The sequence below is a fragment of the Aureococcus anophagefferens genome (genome assembly GCF_000186865.1).
Source record: "Aureococcus anophagefferens unplaced genomic scaffold AURANscaffold_5, whole genome shotgun sequence".
NCBI classification, from domain to species: domain Eukaryota; class Pelagophyceae; order Pelagomonadales; family Pelagomonadaceae; genus Aureococcus; species Aureococcus anophagefferens.
Genome location: NW_008705565.1, coordinates 1,086,252 through 1,102,809, shown reverse-complemented (window position 1 = coordinate 1,102,809; position 16,558 = coordinate 1,086,252). Strand labels below are relative to the sequence as shown.

Here is a 16,558-nt window from a genome sequence, read left to right as displayed (position 1 = left end):
GTCGACGGACGCGTCCATGAAGATCGTCGCGAAGCCAAAGTGGTCCCGCTTCGACAGGAGCTGGGGCGTGCACTCCGCGTCCAACTTCGCCTTGGTGACGCCGTTGAGCTCCGTCTTGAAGCGGTCCGTGACGAGGACCGCGCCGTCGATGATCATGTGGAACTCGCGGCAGTTGAACCGCGGGTGGTTCACGCGCTGGTTCACCGTGAAGGCCGCGGGCTTTAGACGGGACACGAGGACGAACAGGCTCCCCGAGAAGGCGCGCTCGACGCGGCAGAGGATCGGGCACGCGCCGAGCGTCGACCGGTGCGCGAAGAGGTAGGCCTGGTTCCGCACGTGGGGCGGCAGCACGCAGAGCAGCGCCGGCTCGTCGAAGACGGACCCGAACTGGACGTGCCAGTCGTGGTTGTGGAGCAGCGCCTTGCCGATGGCCTCGGGCAGCTGCCGGTCCTTGATGTACTCGCGGATGACCTCGAGGTCCTGGCGCCGCTGGCGGTCGATGGGGTCCAGGTTCGTGATGATGTCGATCATGATGCCGACGACGTAGGCGAAGAGCATGGTGCCCGTGACCTGGGCGACGATGACCATGATCATGCCGCCGCGGTGCTCCGTCGACGGGCCGACGTCGCCGTAGCCGACGGTCGTCATCGTCGCCACGGCCCAGTAGAGCGACGTGATGTACTTCGTGTAGAGGTCCGCCTCGCGGATGCGCTTCCCGCTGCAGCCGCCGCAGGCGTCGTCCTCGGGCGCGGGCGACGGCGGCGCCGTCGCGTTGTTCGCGTAGACGGCCGCGCGGCACTCCTTGTAGTCCGGGTCGAAGGACGTCCCCGACGAGCACAGGTCGTCGGCCTTCCAGAGGCACACGTTGTCGACCCAGGACGCCTTCTTCGGGCAGCGCTCGTACTTGATGCCCAGCAGGAAGAACACGGACGCGAAGATGTGCGCCGCGAAGAGCATGATCACGAGGGGCTTGACCAGTTTAAAAAACGCCGGGTTCACGCCGAGCTTCTCCTCGAGGGCGTCGACCAGATTCCGCATCTTGAGCACGCGCGTGAGCTTGGCGAGGCGCACCAACCGTAAGCCCTTCAAGATCTTGAGCTGCGACAGTAGGGGGTAGCCCGTGACGATCTTCGAGAACGGCACCGTCGACATGACGTCGATGAACATCCAGCCCTTCGAGTAGTGGCGCGCGATGCGGCGCCGGTCGTAGACTAAGGTCATCTCCTTCATGTAGGCCGTGTTGAAGTTGATGAGGAAGTCGAGGCCGAAGGCCGACGTGATGCACCACTCGATGGCTAACCACGCGCCCGCCGCCTGCACCAGAAAGCACATGCGGTAGATGGCGTCGAGGACGCTGTAGATGATGAGGACGCAGACGAACAAGTCCCAGCCGATCTTGGGCTTCGCCTCCGGGTGCAGCACGCGCTTCGCGCGCCAGAGCTCGCCCGGCGTCATGTTCACGGGCGCCTCGGGCTCCTCGTCGGCCTGGTCGAAGGACTTGAAGCCGCCGGAGCTGAAGGACTTGAGCAGGGCGCTCTTGGCGGCGGCGTTCTTCGCGGCCATGGAGAACTTGACCTTGAGGTCCAGCGGCGACTTGGCAACGGCCGGCGACGCCGCGGACCCGGGGCTCAGCGCGCCCTCGCCGCCCTCGGCCGTGCCCACGCTCAACGGCGACAGGGCGCCGGCGGGGCTCGCCGCGCCGTCGCCGGGCGTCGGGGCCTCCGACGCCGCGCGCGCGGCGTCGAGCGCGCCGACGAGCAGCGACTTGGCCTTGCGGAGCGGCGCGCCCGACGGGCTCGGCGCCGCCGGGTCCTCGGCGACGGTCTCCGACCCGGAGAAGGACGCCGCGCGCTCCGGCGTCTTCTCCTCGCCCTTGCCCGGCGACGCGTCGGCCTGCTTGAGCTTGGACGCCTGGCGCGCGGCGCCGCGGAACGACGCCGCCGCGCGCATGACCGCGAGGGTGCCGCGGCCCCGCTTCTTCACGACGGACGGGTCGTCCTCGTCGTCGTCCTCGTCGCTCTCGTCGTCGTCGCCCGAAACGCCCCCCTTTCGCTTCTTCCCGGGCTCGCGCGGCGTCGACTGGTCCGGCGGCGGCAACGACGTGACGGGGTAGACGAGCGAGAATTTCGCCGGGTGCAGCAGGTGCAGCGACGACCGCGCGACCTTGCTTCCGGCGTCCGCCGCCGCCGCCGCCTCCGCGGCCAACCCCCGCAGCGACGCCTGCTGCTCGACCCAGCGCGGGCTGCCCACGAGCGTCTCCGCGGCCTGCTTGAGGTCCGCGCCGGGCGACTGCGCGTCGTCCGGGTTCCCGCCCGTCGCCAGCACGGCGATGTCCTTGTGCTCCTTGACGGCCGCGCGGTAGAGGCGCCGGTGCACGTCCGGGAACTCGGCGAGCGCGTCCAACAGATCCTCCTTGGGCAGCATGTAGAGGTCCGCGGGCTCGACGGCGACGCAGTTGACGTTGTACGTCGACGTCAGCAGGAGCGCCGGCGCCCCGATGAGGTCGCCGGGCGCGTAGTCGCGCACGTCCAGCGTCCGCCGGCCCTCGTGCTTGCCGCGGTCCTCCGCGTCGAGGCGGCAGACCGCGCGCGCGGCGCCCGCGAAGACGCACATGAGGTGCGTCGCGACCTCGCCGTCGAAGAAGACGAACTCGCCGTCCGGCGCGTGGATGGGGATCATCTTCGGCGCGACGATCGCCGCGAAGGGCCGCGGCGAGTCGCGGAGGAAGCTCGCGGATTTGATGAGGTCCGCGTGGATCATGTGGATGAGATCGTAGCGGAGGCCCGTCGGGATGGACGGGTAGATGCGGTCCGTGTCGAAGCACGTGTGCTTCGTGTAGACGTACTTGACGTGGCGCACGATCTTCGTCGAGAGCACGGGCGGGAACTGGCGGTCGTACACGTAGTCCTTGATCTGGTCCACGCGCTCGCGGAAGAGCGTCTGCGACTGGTCGAAGTTCTCGAGCATGGACGTGATCGTGCCCATGATGTAGCCGAAGCACGCGCCGCCGACGATCATGGCGAAGATGGCCAGGAGCTTCTCCCGGTCGCCGACGACGGGCACGTCGCCGTAGCCCACCGTCGTCATCGTCGTGAAGACCCAGTACATGGACACGAGGTACGCGTGGCCCTTGAGCGCGAACTTCTCGCCGCGGTCGCCCTCCATGACCGTCTTCCAGTTGCTCGTCGGCCCGCTCAGGGTCAGGTAGTGGCGCGCGCAGGCGACCCAGTGGCCGATGAAGAAGAGCTGGAGGAGCAGACGCGACACGGAGCCGAACGCCGGGTGGATCGTCGTCTTCATGGCCGCGTCCTCGTCCTTGCCCTTGGCGTTCTTCAGCTTCAGCAGCTTCGCGAGCTTCGCGAGCTTGGCGACGCGCACGATCCTCAGCATCTTCAGGATCCGCAGCGCGGGCGACCCCGCGGAGCCCTCGTTCGACTCGCCGTCGCACGGCAGGTTGACGTCGCCGCCCTTCTGGATGAAGTCGAGGGGGAAGGTCGACGCGAAGTCGACGAAGAAGGCGCCGCTCGGGAACTTCATGTAGCGCTTCGCGATCGCGGACCGCGACGTCTCCAGCCGCCCCGTGAGCGGATCGCGGTACGCCGTGAAGAAGCAGAGCGTGATGTCGACCATGAAGCTGAGGTCGACGATGGAGTCGATGATGAAGAGGCCCGGCAGGCACTTCATGGACGCCATGACGCCGAAGCCGATGCCGTAGGGCACGGACATGGTCGACCAGACGATGCAGATGGACACGTACAGATCCCAGTAGATCTTGGGGTCGCACGTCGGATGGATGATGAGGAAGGGCAGGTCGCCGTCGTTCTCCTCCTCGTCGTCGTCGTCGTCCTCCTCCTCGCCGCCGTCGCCCTGGATGTCCGCGAGCCGCGGCTGGTCGCGGAAGAGGGTCATCTGCGTCCGCCGGTAGCTCCTCACCGCCTCGGCGGCCTTGGCGAAGTCGTCCTTGTGCGCGCCGCTGAGCTTCGTCGACGCGAGCGTCGACTCCATGATCACGGAGGACCGCCGGTGCGCCTCGAGCGTGCGCATGCTGGACCGGCTCGTCGACCCGCGCCGCTGCGCGCCGACCTTGCCCTGCACGGGCACGACCTTGTTCTTCTTGTGGCCCAGGGCCCCATGATTTTCCTTCTTCCGCTTCGGGAGCACCATGGCGGGCGGACACCGCCCACCCTAGGTAAAGACCGCCACGTCGACGGCCCGCTGTCGCCCGCCGGCGGTCGCCCACCTCGGAGCAGCTACAGCGGCGTCGATCACAATGCAATCGCGCGCCGGGCAGCTAGTTTGATGGGTATCTATGAGGCCGAAGGAGCCGATATTCGAGGTTGGTGCGGCACCGGCCCATCGAATCGCGATGCGCTCGTTGTTCGCCTCGTGAATCAGCGACGCCGACGCCCGCGGCATGTGCCGGCCGCCCGCGACCGTCGACGGCGGCGCCGCGCCGCCGCCGCTCGGCAAGGAGTTCCTCGCCGAGGCGCCGCGGGCCGTCTGCGCCGTCGTCTGCGGCCTCTACCTCGCGCTGTCCTGCCGCGGCGCGACGCACCTGCGGCGCATCATCGCCGACGGCCACGCGGACCCGGACGCGCTCTTCCGCGACTTCGGCGCGCTGCTCGCGCTCTACGGCGCGGAGACGGCGCTCGCGGCGGCCGGCGGCGCGACGACGATGTACCACTGGACGCGCCGCAACTTCCTCGAGCACCACCTGCCCCTCGCCCTCGTCGGCGGCTGCATGCTCGCCTGCTGCGGAGCGACGCAGGGCCGCGCCCTCGTCCAGCACGAGGAGTGGTGCAGCCTCATCCTGCTCATCTCGTTCAACGAGGCGTCCGCGGCGTTCCTCATCCTGCGGCCCGACCCGACGCTCCAGGCCTTCCGCATCGGGCCGAATTTGTTGATCCAGGTCTCGCTGCTCGCCACGGAGCTCGGCTCCTACGCCCGCGCCATGCGCGCGCAGCGCGCGCTCCGCGACCCCGCGATGGCGCTGCCGGGAATCCTGTCCCAGTTCCTGCTCGCGGCGGCCGTCGTCCACGTGTCCTACATCGGCCAGATCGTCGCCTCGGTCCGCAAGCGGCCCCCGGCGGAGATCGACGTCGCGGCCAAGGGCCTCGCGGTGGCCCTCGCGCTCGCGCTCACGATCTTCTCCGCGCCGCCGCCGTCGCGATGATCGTAACCCCGGGTTTTTGTTCGAGAGGGAGCAGGGGGGGGGAGCAGAGGAGCTGCGTGCGCGTCGCGCGAGATGCGGCCTGAGCGTCCTTTTTTTCCAAAAAGTTTTCGGCCCGTTGGGGTGCAACTTGATATCCTCACTTTCGGCTTTCGGCCCGGCCGGAAGCGCGCTCTCGATGGCCGAAGCGAGTTCCTCTCCGATGGCCGAAGCGCGCGCCGAGGCGGACGTGGCGCCCGTCAGCGAGGCCGAGGACGTGTCGCCGCCGCCCGCGCGCGACGCCGACGCCGACGCCCCGGCGGCCCCGACGCCGACGGAGCCGTCGCCCCCGCCGAGCGAGGCGCCGGCCGTGGAGATGCGGTTCGGCTCCGTCGAGGCGGCGCCCGGCGGCGCGCCCGGCGAGGTGTCCCCCGGCGCGTCGCCCCCCGCGCCGGACCGGAGCAAGCCCCTGCACTTCACGCCGGACCAGCGCAAGCTCCTGGAGGCGCGGAAGCGCGCGCACGAGGCCGACCCCGGCGACGCGGCCGCGCTCGCGATCCACGGGCCGGCGCACGGCGCGCTCGCGCGGCAGTTCGCCCGGGAGCACCACGCGTCCCGGCACGGGGCCGAGGCGGGCCGCGCGCGCGCCGAGGGCGACGCGCCGGACGGCGCCGGCGAGCCGGCGCCGCCGCCGGCGCCGCTCGTGCAGCACTACTACACGAAGATCACGAACTGGATCAAGCGCAAGGCGTCGGCGGAGAACGTGTCCCGCGCCCGCGCCGCCGAGGCCGCGCGCGAGGCCGCGGCCCTCGCGCGGCCGGGTCCGTCCGGCGACGCGCGCGTCGACGTCACGTTCCCCGGGCCCGCGCTCGGCATCTCCGTCGAGGCCGACGCGGCGGGCGACGTCGTCGTCGCCGAGGTCTTCGCGAGCTCCGTCGCCCACGGCCGCGTCAAGCCCGGCGACCGCCTCGCGCTCGTCGACGGCGAAAACGTCGCGCGGACGCGCGACGAAGCCGTCTGGGACGCGTGGGTCGCGGGGCTCCGGTCGCGGCCGCGGCCGTTGGCGCTCACCTTCGAGCGCCGCGACGACGCGCGGATCGCGGCGAGGCGCCCCATCAAGAAGCGCGGCCGGTCCGAGGAGGAGGAGCCCGAGGAGACGGAGTTGAGGCTCGCGCTCGCGGCGTCGAAGCGCGCCGCGGTCGCTTCCCCGCCGGGCCCCGCCAAGGCCGAGTCGACGCAGAAGAAGTACTGGCGCGCGCGCATCGACGACGACCTCGCGCCCCGCGACGCGGCGCTCCAGTTCGTCTGGCCGAACCCGAAGTCGCACCTCACGTCCAAGTCGGGCAAGAAGACGGCGCTCGCCTACGAGGCCTACTGCACGGCCAAGTCCGTGTCCGAGTTCTTCGCCAAGGGCGGCCGCGCCGACGAGCTCGCCTACGACTTTGCGCGGGGCTTCGTGGCCATCGCCGACGACGGCGCGGAGCTCAGGGCCGAGGCCGCGCGCGACGCGGACCCGCCGCGCGCGCGGAACCCGCAGGCCGAGGCCGACGGCACGATCGACGACGTGCCCCTCGAGCCGGCGCTGTTGGGCCTGCCGCCGCCGCGGCCGCCGCCGCCGACGAAGCGCGGCGCCGAGTACCCGGAGCACAAGAACCGCGCGCACGCGACGGCCGAGCTCGCGAACTACCTCGTCATGAAGGGCGGCACGCGGGAGCAGGTCCTCGACTGGAACGTCGCCAAGAACCAGCGCGGCGACACCATCTTCATCGACCCCGTCTCGGGCCGCATCTTCCGCTCCAAGCCCGAGGTCGCGCGCTTCCTCGGCCTCGCGAAGTAGCCGACCATCTCTAAGAAAAAGGCGCTTAGGACCCGCCGGCGGGCTTCGTGAGGGGGGTGGGCTTGCCCTTCTTCTTCGCCTCGCCGGTGGGCTTCGGCGCGCCCGGGCCCTTCTTCGTCAACGGCGTGGCCTTCTTCTTCTTCGCCTCGCCCGGCTTCGCGAGGGGGGTCTTCTTGCCCTTCTTCTCGCCCTTCTTCGCGTCGCCGCCCTTCTTCGCCGCGCCCTTCTTCTTGCCGCCGGGCGCGGCGGCGTAGCGGCGGAAGAGCGAGCCGTGCGTCTTCATGTAGTCGAGGAGCGGGTTCTTCCGCGGCGCGTCCGCGGGCGGCGCCGCGGGCTCGGCCGCGGGCGCCGCGTCGCGCGCCGCGACGTACGCCGCGTACTCCGGGCTGCTCTGCCACGTGTCCTCGCGGCGGTCTTTGCGGCTCGGCTCGCGGAAGAGCTTGTCGAAGGGCGCGCGGGCCACGCTCACGGCCGCCGGCCGCCGGCCGTCGCGCGGCGGCGCCGCGCGGGGGCTCTCGCGCGCCGGCGGCGCGGGCGGCGCGGCCGCGGCCTCGGCGGGCGTCGGCTCGGCCGGCGCCGGCGGCAGCTCGCAGCGCAGGCGCAGCTTCTCCGCGAAGGCGTCCTCGCAGCGCTCCGGGCACGTCACGTAGAGCAGGCCCGGCCGGTCGCCGAGCTTCGTGCCGGCCTTGCCCGGCGCGAAGTAGTGCACGCGGCACCCGCGCCGGTCCTCGTCGTCGAGCTGCGCGACGGCGGACTCGAAGAGCGCCGTGGCGTCCTCCTGCGACGTCGACGGCGGGAAGCCGTCGATGATTAGGCGCACCATGCTCGCGAGGCCACACTGCACTGTGACTGCATGCAGCTTTTTTGAAGCAGTGTTGATCATGACTTGGCCGAGTCGCCGCGCACTTCGCCGCGCCGTACGCGCACGCGCACGCGGGTTACGGCGCTTCTTAGGTCGCGTAGTACTGGCCGTGCGTGTCCGAGTAGTTCGGGTTCGGGCAGCAGTGGTGGACGCGGTCGACGTCCCGCGCGAGCGCGGGCGTGACCTTGGCCGCCGCGGCGAGCGCGTCGAGCTGGTCCTCGAGCTGCGCGACGTGGCGCGCGCCGAGGATCGTCGACGCGACGAAGGACCGGCTGTAGCACCACGCGAGCGCCAGATGCGCCGGCGAGAGGCCGTGCGCGGCGGCGAGGTCCGCGTACTCCTCGGCCGCCCGGAGCGTCGCCGCGCACGTGTAGCGCGCCTGGTAGCCCGGCATCTCGCGATGCCTCGCCTCGTCCCTGGGCATGCGGCCGCGGTTGTACTTGCCGGAGAGCGTGCCGCCGCACATGGCGCCGAAGACGAGCAGGCCGACGTCCCCGTGGTGGCACGCCTCCGCGAGCTCGGTCTCGAAGCGGCGGTCGCAGAGCGAGTAGTCGTTCTGGATCGACGCGGGCCCGGGCATGTGCCGAGCCTTCGCGCGCTCGAGGAAGGTCGTGAGGCCGAAGGTCGTCTCGTTGGACACGCCCCAGGCCGCGATCTTGCCCGCCTCCAAGAGCGCTTCGATCGCGTCCAGCTGCTCGTCGAAGGACGGGCAGGAGACGGCGAGGTCCGGGTTGAACCGCGCGCCGGACTCGCCGAATTTCGGCACGTAGCGCGCGGGCCAGTGGATCTCGAACCTGCGGCGGCGCGGGTGCGTCGCGCGCGGTGACGCGCCGACGCCGGAGGCACAGGTCGATGCGGTCGACGCCCAGGCGCTTCAGGGACGCCTCGCAGGCGTCGAGGATCTGCTGTTTCGACGGCTGCGCGAACGACGGCCGGTCCCCGGGAGGCGTGCCGAGCGCGTCGTAGCGGTGCGGGAGCACCTTGTCGCCGCCGGGCCCGACGACCTTCGTCGAGATGACGACGGAGCCGCGCGCGATCTCCCGCTCGCGCAGCCATCGCCCGAAGAGCGTCTCGGCGCGGCCGTCGTTGTCCTTGGCCGGGTAGCACTCCGATAAGTCGAAGAGGTTCACGCCGCGCGCGTAGGCAAAGTCGAGCATCTCGAAGACGAGCAGCTCGCGCTCCTCCACGGACTGGTGCGAGTAGCCGAGGAGCTCCCGAGTCCAGTTCGCGCCGCCGAGCGAAGCGACCGACACCTCGAAGGGGCCGAGCGCCTTGTAGGCCATGGCGTTTTTCATGCCGCCGGGGAGCGGCGGCGCGAGCGTGCGGAGCGGCGGCGCGAGCGTGCGGTCGACGCGCGGCCCGAACCAGGCGTCCAGGTGCGGCCCGTCGACGCCGCGCATCGGCGGCGCCGCGGCGGCGCCGCTCTTTTCCCGGCGCCGGCGGACGCGTTCGATCAATCGCAACAGGATGAACATGCCCTCCATGTAGAGCGTGAACGTGACGAGGTGCCAGAGCGTCCGGAAGATCATCCCCGCTACTCGCGCGAGGTCGCGCCGCAGGCCCTCGCATGGTCCCAAATCGAGCTGCCAGTCGAAGTGGGTGGTCGTGATGCGTCGTTTGCGATGCTCCTCGAGTTTTGCTGCAGACGCCGCCGTCTCCTCCGCGATGACGGCTGCCGACGGCGCGTCGATGTTCCGCCGCGCGACGGCCGACATGTAGTTCGCGGGCTGCCGCGCTGGGTCGGGGTAGTTCGCGGGCTGCCGCGCTGGGTCGGGCCGGGGGTCCATGCTTTCTTGCGCAAGCGGCATCGTTGCTTCAATTATCCAACTTGATGCTCTAACTTGTGGACAAGCCGCGCGCGAGTCGCTGCGCAGCGCAACGGGTGCGTCGCGCGCACGCATCGAACGCTACCACCAAACAGTCGCACCGATGGAGCGGCATCGACTCGTGCAAACGCTCATCATCAACGACCTCGACGAGATCTTGCTGTGCAAATGGCACGACGGCCCCTGCGCCGGCAAGTACACCGCCTGCCTCGGCGACGCCATCGAGGGCGAAAGCGACGAAGCGTCCGCCGCGGCCGTCGTCCGAGCGCTCGCGGGCTTGAAGCTGGACGTCGCTCGCTTCGAGGAGGTCGCGCTGTTCGCCTTCGAGAGCACGGACGGCGACGGCGCCGCGGTCTTCGACGCGGACGAGGTCGAGTTCGTGTACCGCGCGCGGCGGCGGGAGTGCGCCGGGCGCCGCGACTCGGCGGACGCGTCGACGTCCTGGTTCCCTGTCGACGCGATACCCTACGCGGAGATGCCGGCGGACGACGCGCTCTGGTACCCGCGCGTCCTCGGCGGCGCCGTCCTCGAGGGCCGGTTCCGCTTCGACGGCGACGCGCTCGTCGAGCGCGACGTGCGGGAGCGACGATCGTCCTAACGGTGGAGGAGGCGTTATGTAAAACGGGGGTCAGAGGTCGCCCTTGTGCGTGATCAGGCGGTAGGCGAGGGCGCAGTCGATGACGAGCATGCACACGATGACGAGCACGAGCGTGAGCTTCTCGCGGAAGACCTTCCAGGCGATGTGCTTGAGCGTCGCGCGCGCGTCGCGCGTGACCTGGTGCGTGTCGCGCGCCTGGCTCGACGCGGTCTGGAGCTGCTCCCGCTGCGTGCGGAGCTGGCTCAGCGTCGCCTCGCCGATCTCCTCGGTCTCGTCGTTGACGCGGAGCGAGTCGCCGAGGAGGGCGTCCGTCTTGTCCTCCCGGATGCCGATGTGGAGGCTGCTGAAGGTGTCCGAGTTCTCGCCCCGGCGGTTCTCCGACGGCAGGAGCGGCTCGACGAACGGGTTCGACATGCCGCGGGTGCGGCGCGGCCCAGGCGCCGCGCGGTCGGAGCGGGGCGCGTCCGGGGCGGCGTGCGCGGAGCACTTCTTCGCGCGGTCCCAATGAGCCGGCGCGGCTCTCGAGGCAACACCAACACCTTGCCCTGCAACGCCCGGCTTATCCAGGCCTGTCGCGCATGGGGGAGCCCGGCAGCCCCGCCTGACGGGCCCCGCTCCCCGGGTGGCCGGCCGCGGGCGCGCCGCACGTCGCTCCGAGGCTCGAGGAGCCAGACACACGACCATGTCGTCCATGCTCTTCAAGGCGAAGAAGTACATGGCGAGCAAGATGACGGAGACGAAGAGCGGGCGGTCCCTCATCGTGGCCCACTTCGGCGAGGCCGGCGAGACGATCCTCACCTACCTCAAGTACGCCGCGCGCAAGTTCAGCGACAAGCCGACGGCGCGCGACCTGAAGAAGGACATGATGAAGCTCATCGCGAAGGCCGTGCTGCTCTACACGAACAAGGTCGTCACCGCCGAGGGCGCGACGCCCGCGCGGGGCCCCACGCTCGCCTGCATGGCCTGCATCGGCGACGCCCTGGAGCGGGCCGCGGGCGGCGGCACCTGCGACGTCCCCGCCGTGGCCAAGAGCATCAAGGAGGCGCACGACGCGCTGCTCCCGCTCCTGAAACCGCACGTCCGCGAGCACAACTGGACGCGGCTCACGCGCGTTCTGGGCTACTACGGGGCCGAGCCCTTCGTCGACAAGCTGCTCCACGACGCCGACTACGAGGTCGAGCGCCTCAAGCTCTGCAGCGCCCTCAAGCGGCTCACGCGGCCCTTCGAGACGGAACTCCGGGCGACGAGCAGGGCAGCAAAAGAGAGCGAAATTCCCAACTTCAAAGGCTCATATCTCGGCCGTTTTCCACTCGTTTTGGCTGATTTTTGGACGAGCGATCATCTCTCGGAACGGTCTCGAAGCGTGGATGCTTTTTCGGAACGCGCGCGCGCGGAACACTCACGTTGAAGCGAGGTTGAATCACCCTTTTGCTGCCCAGGCGACGAGCGAGTTCCTCGCGCGCCAGCTCCGGAGCCGCGCGGACGGGCTCGGCGCCCTCGTCAAGGGCCCGACGCTCGCGGGCTTCCTCAAGCACGACGTCGGCAACAACGTCTTCGGCAAGTGGCTCCAGGAGAGCGACGCCGCGGGGCTCCAGCTCCTCGAGTTCGCGAAGGCCGTCGAGTACTACAAGTCGACGGCGAACGCGCGGCTCCGCCCGACGCGCGCGGCCCAGATCCGGGACAAGTTCCTCGACGCCGACGGCGCGCTGCCGGCCCTCAACGACGCGTCCCTGGCCGCCGCGCGCCGCGCGAGCGCGCTCGCGACGTCGTCGAAGCCGCCGCCGCGCGACGTCTTCGCGGACCTCGAGGCCGCGGCGCTCGCGCGGCTCCGCGACAAATTCACATCGTCCTTCGTGACGTCCGCCGTCTTCGCGGAGCTGAAGAAGGAGCACGCGGCCCTCGAGGCGCGCGCCGCCGCGGCCGCGCGGTCCCTGAAAAACGCCAAGTCCATCGAGCCGGGCGACGACGACGACGACGACGACGACACGATCCACCACAGCGACGAGGACGACTGACGGCCACACGCCCCCCGCCGAGAGACCCGCGCGCGCGAAAGCAAGCCGCGACCCCCCGCCCTCTCCTAGCACTCGTGTCGGAGAACTTGTTGGAGACTCGATCGGGTGCCAGTGTCGCGATCGTCGACCGATGGCGCCGCGGCGGGTCCGCGACACCGGCGCCGCGCCGCAGACCCCGCAGACCCCCGGGGATTGTTACTCCTCCGCGCGGCGCCCCCTACGCGCCGCCGGCCATCTGCGCGCGGAGCTGCGCCGCATAGTCCACCGGCGGCGCCGCCGCGGGCGCGCCGGCGTCGCCGGCGACGACGGGCGCCGGGTCCCCGGCCGGCGCGTCCGCGAAGGCGACGACGGGCGGCGCGTCGGCGTCGACGAGGCCCTTCTCGATGCCGTACTCCCAGTACTCCGTGTGCATGGGGCACGGGTCCGGGAAGTCCTTCTCGAGGGCCTTCCTAGATATCTCGTAGAAGAAGTTGTTCCGGAACGGGCTCGCCGCCGACGCCCCCGTCGGCCGGTTGTCGCTCTTGGACCGGAACTGGGTCTCCGCGTAGGCGGCCATGCGCTCCTCCCAGCCGCTCAACAGCGTCACGGCGAGGTGGCCCCGGAGCGCCCGCTGCATCTCCCAGAGCATGTCGTCGGTCTCCTGGGAGAAGTATCTGTTGACCTCGCTCACGGGCACCTTCTGGTGGAGGACGCCCACGAGGTTGTAGACGCACTCGAAGACGACGAGCTCGATCATGTTGCGCCGCCAGTCGCGGTAGAACTGCTCGCCGCAGTGGAACTTGTGCCGGACGAGGCGGTCCGCGACGGCGCCCGCCCACTTGCCCGTCGCGCACGTCTCCGCGGCGAACTTGGGCTCGCCCATGGCGTCGTCGCCGATGGACACGCGGTCGCACTCGAGCTTGCCGTAGGCGTTGACGCCCACGTAGAGCACGGCCTGCGTCTGCCGCTCGCGGCAGAGGCCGTGGCGCTTGAGCAGGTCCTCGAGCATGTCGCCCTTTTGCAGGAAGACGAGGTCCTCCTTCTTGCCCTCGGGCACGGTTTGGAGCACGGGCTCGAGCGCCGCGCAGGCCTCCGGCGACGTGCAGCAGACGTAGATGGGGAACTCGCTCAATCGTTCCGCGTCGGCGCCGGGGTACGCGGCCGCGTCGAGACGTTCGGGGATCGCGTCGCCGAAGGCGAGGAGCGCGTCGGGCGCGCCGGGCGCCATCTCCGCGAATTTCGCCGCGATGGCGTCGCCGGGCAGGCCCAGGACGACGCTCGGCCCGTCCTCCCGCCGCGCCTCGGCCTTGCCCTGGAGCAGGTTCTGGTAGTCGCGGATCGCGAGCTCGTTGGACCACACCGCGTCCAGCTGCGTCGCGGGTCGTCGCGGCGCCGGCGCGACGAGGCCGTGCGCGTACGGCAGGAGGAGGATTGTTGTTGTAATGACGGCCATGCGGTTGCCGCCGCCGATCATCATCGTCATCCTCTCCCGGCGAAGCCGACGAAGCAGGGCTCGTGTGACGCCGTCGTCGCGCGCGCGAGGACTCGCGCGGTGCGCCGGGAAGCTCCAGTCGTGGCCCCGGGAACTGAAAATTACTCGTCTACCCGCTGCGGCGCGCGTTGATGTTGGGGTGGAGGGTGCCGCCCGCCGGCGGGGAGTCGTCCTCCCCGAAGAAGGAGATGCGCGCGCCGAGGACGTACGGGGGCGCGCCCCTGGGGACGCCGACGTGCGTGTCGCGCCACGCGGCCTGGAAGTTGTGCTTCTTGTAGATCTCCGGCTGGTCGCAGAAATCCTGCGTGTAGCCCTCGTTCCAGCAGCACACGTCGGCGTAGCCCAGGCTGTCCGCGAGCAGGAAGCAGTCCTCGTCGTCCGCCATGTCGCGCCGCGCGTCCATATAAAGGTTGCGCACGAATTCTCCGTCCTCGAAGATGCCGAGCCCGGGAGCGCCGCCCAGCGACGGTGTCCCGTCCGCGTATTTCGTCCGTTTCCCGTTCAGCGACGCCAGCAGGCCCTCGTCGTGGACGGTCCGCGTCCGCTTGTTCGTGCCGAGGATGAAGACCTGGATGAACGCGCGGCGCGTCACCTTGAAGCCCTTGCGCTTCCGCGCGGCCTGGAGGTGAGCGATGATCTGCGGCCCGTAAATTTCCCAGGCCCGCTTCTTGGCGCCCGCCTCCGTCGCGTCGGCGAGGTCGCCCCACTCCGTCTCGCGCGCCGCGGCCATGACCTTGCGTCTCTCCTCGGCTTCTTTCGCGTGATATGCCCCTGACTGTTCGTTGTGCCGTTTCCGAGTGTCTTCGTTGCTATAATACTTCTGGGAAGTTTTCTTTGAGCTGCCGTTTAGAGCTTTTTTCGCCTTCATCCACTGCTCGATTCGGCAAGAGAGCCTGCGGACTCCATTGTTGTCCGCGCCAAACGCGTCGACCTGGTGGCAGATTTGATATCCCGATCTGCCGGGTCTGGATTCAACGCATGATGTGCATCTGCACGCGTGGAACAAAGGGCACGTCAAGTCTCTGCAGCCGCATACGGGCTGGCCGATGTCCTCGAGGCGCTCTTGCGTCGTCGGCACGCGTTCTTTCTCAGGACGCGGGCCCAGTTTCTCCAAAATCTGATCATCCGACAGCACGTCGATTCCCTCCGCACGCATCTCCAACAACGTCGCGGTCACGATCTGCGCGTAGCTCGGGCCCGGGGTCTCCGCCACGACGATGGACACCGCCGTCGTCAACGCGCCGCCCGCCGCCGCGCGCGTCACGACCACTCGCAAAATTGCCGTCCCCTGGGCCGACCGGTGTTCGCACGCGGCCTGCGCCGCGGCGGTAAAGACGTCGAGCGAGACGACCTCCGCCTCGTGAATGCCCTCCGCGTAGCGCCGCTTCCGCGTGCCCTCGCGCGACCCCACGACCAGGTAGGTCGTCGACAGGCACAGGGTCACGAGCGTCTGGGCGCCCGCGCGGTGCGCGAGCTCCATGGCCTCGCGCCGCTCGGTCTCGTACGCGAGGCCCGTGAACGTGAAGAAGGAGTTCGGCCCGAAAACGATCACCGTCGTGCCGACGGCCGCCGAGTTGGAGACATCCATGGTGGACTCCACGGACAGCTCCATCAAATCCGAGTCCGGCGTCACGACAGCGACGGCGCGGCGCGACCGCATGCGAGTGACGACCCCCTCGGGCTGCTCCGCGTGGCGCGCGGCCTCCGCGAGCTCGGCGTCGTCCGCCTCGCCGTCGCTCAGCGCGTACGCGGGCGGTGCGTCGTCGTCGTCGTCGTTCTCGAACGACACGAAGGAATCGCTCGCCGCCGCGAGGTCGGCGACCGCGCGCGCGCGCGCGGCGGCGTGATCAAGAAGGCGCTGCGCGACCACTAAGTTGTCTTGCGCGACGAGCGCGACGAGTGACGCGGATAACCGCTTCGCAGCGTCACTAAGCGTCGCGCCTTCGAGCAAGCGCGCGAGGTCGTTGATGGTTTTGACGTCGCAAGCGCTGGGGCAGATGTTCGTCTGCGGCGCGGGGCTCACGAGCGCCGCATGTGGTGTGTGTGAAGATTGTACAGTTTTGGAAGAAGCGTCGAGTTCCATGGCGGCAGGTTGCGTCGAGCGCCTCGTCGAGACCATCGTGTAGCGGTAACGTCGCGATCGAGCACAGCACGACCGCCTCGTTGCCGCTCGCAATGGGTGTGACGCAGCTCGCCGTCGTGGCGCTCGTCGCCGCCGCCGGCGCGTTGGCCTACGCGCCAACATCAACTATGCACCGCGCCACGACTCTCCACGCGAAGAAAGCCAAAAAAGCCGCCAAAAAGGGCGCGCGGCTGCAGGAGATGCGCGACCTGTCCGCGGGCAGCGCCGGCGCGACGAAGGACTGGGCGGCGACGCTCACGCAGCGCCTCGACGCCGCGGCGTCGAGCGCCGAGGTGAGCGAGAAGGAGGACCGGCTCCTCGAGCTCTGCGCGGAGTCGAACCGCGACCTCGCGGCCATCGACGGCGTCGTCCGCGAGCTCGAAACGCTGCCGCCGGTCGCCGCGGCCGACGCGCCGGGCCTCGCCGCCGGCGACTGGAAGCTCGTCTGGGCTCGGTCCGACGAGGGCGTCTGCAACATCGGCACGGGCCTGCACAAGGTGCCGCTCGCGAATTTGGAGGAAATCTTCCTCACGCTGAGCGACCGGAAAATCACGACGACGGAGGTCATCCGCGTCGTCGGCCCCTTCCCCAACGTGAAGAACCTGCTGTTCGGGTCCGCCAAGGTGTCGCCGACCAAGGGCCTCGCGCTGTCCTACAGCGACTGCATCGACGGCACGG

At 70.1% G+C, this 16,558-nt stretch overlaps 3 protein-coding genes across 3 annotated transcripts; 1 reads left to right on the top strand and 2 right to left on the bottom strand.

The window, feature by feature from the left end:
* Window positions 1-4,355: 4,355 nt before the first annotated feature.
* AURANDRAFT_71148 (hypothetical protein) lies at window positions 4,356-7,013 on the top strand (the record flags this gene model as incomplete). The annotated part of the gene is made up of 2 exons (XM_009037000.1): window positions 4,356-5,163; window positions 5,414-7,013. Coding segments are annotated over 2 exons (2,395 nt in total), but the record flags the coding sequence as incomplete, so codon positions are not given.
* A 923-nt stretch (window positions 7,014-7,936) lies between these two features.
* Window positions 7,937-9,005, bottom strand: AURANDRAFT_23241 (hypothetical protein; the record flags this gene model as incomplete). Its single annotated transcript, XM_009036650.1, has 2 exons — window positions 7,937-8,642; window positions 8,695-9,005. 2 exons carry the CDS (start codon window positions 9,003-9,005, stop codon window positions 7,937-7,939), a joined length of 1,017 nt encoding a protein of 338 aa, XP_009034898.1.
* Window positions 9,006-10,302: 1,297 nt separating this feature from the next.
* AURANDRAFT_62600 (hypothetical protein) lies at window positions 10,303-10,686 on the bottom strand (the record flags this gene model as incomplete). The annotated part of the gene is made up of 1 exon (XM_009036649.1): window positions 10,303-10,686. The coding sequence occupies one exon, from the start codon at window positions 10,684-10,686 to the stop codon at window positions 10,303-10,305; it is 384 nt and encodes a 127-aa protein (XP_009034897.1).
* Between the last annotated feature and the right edge of the window lie 5,872 nt (window positions 10,687-16,558).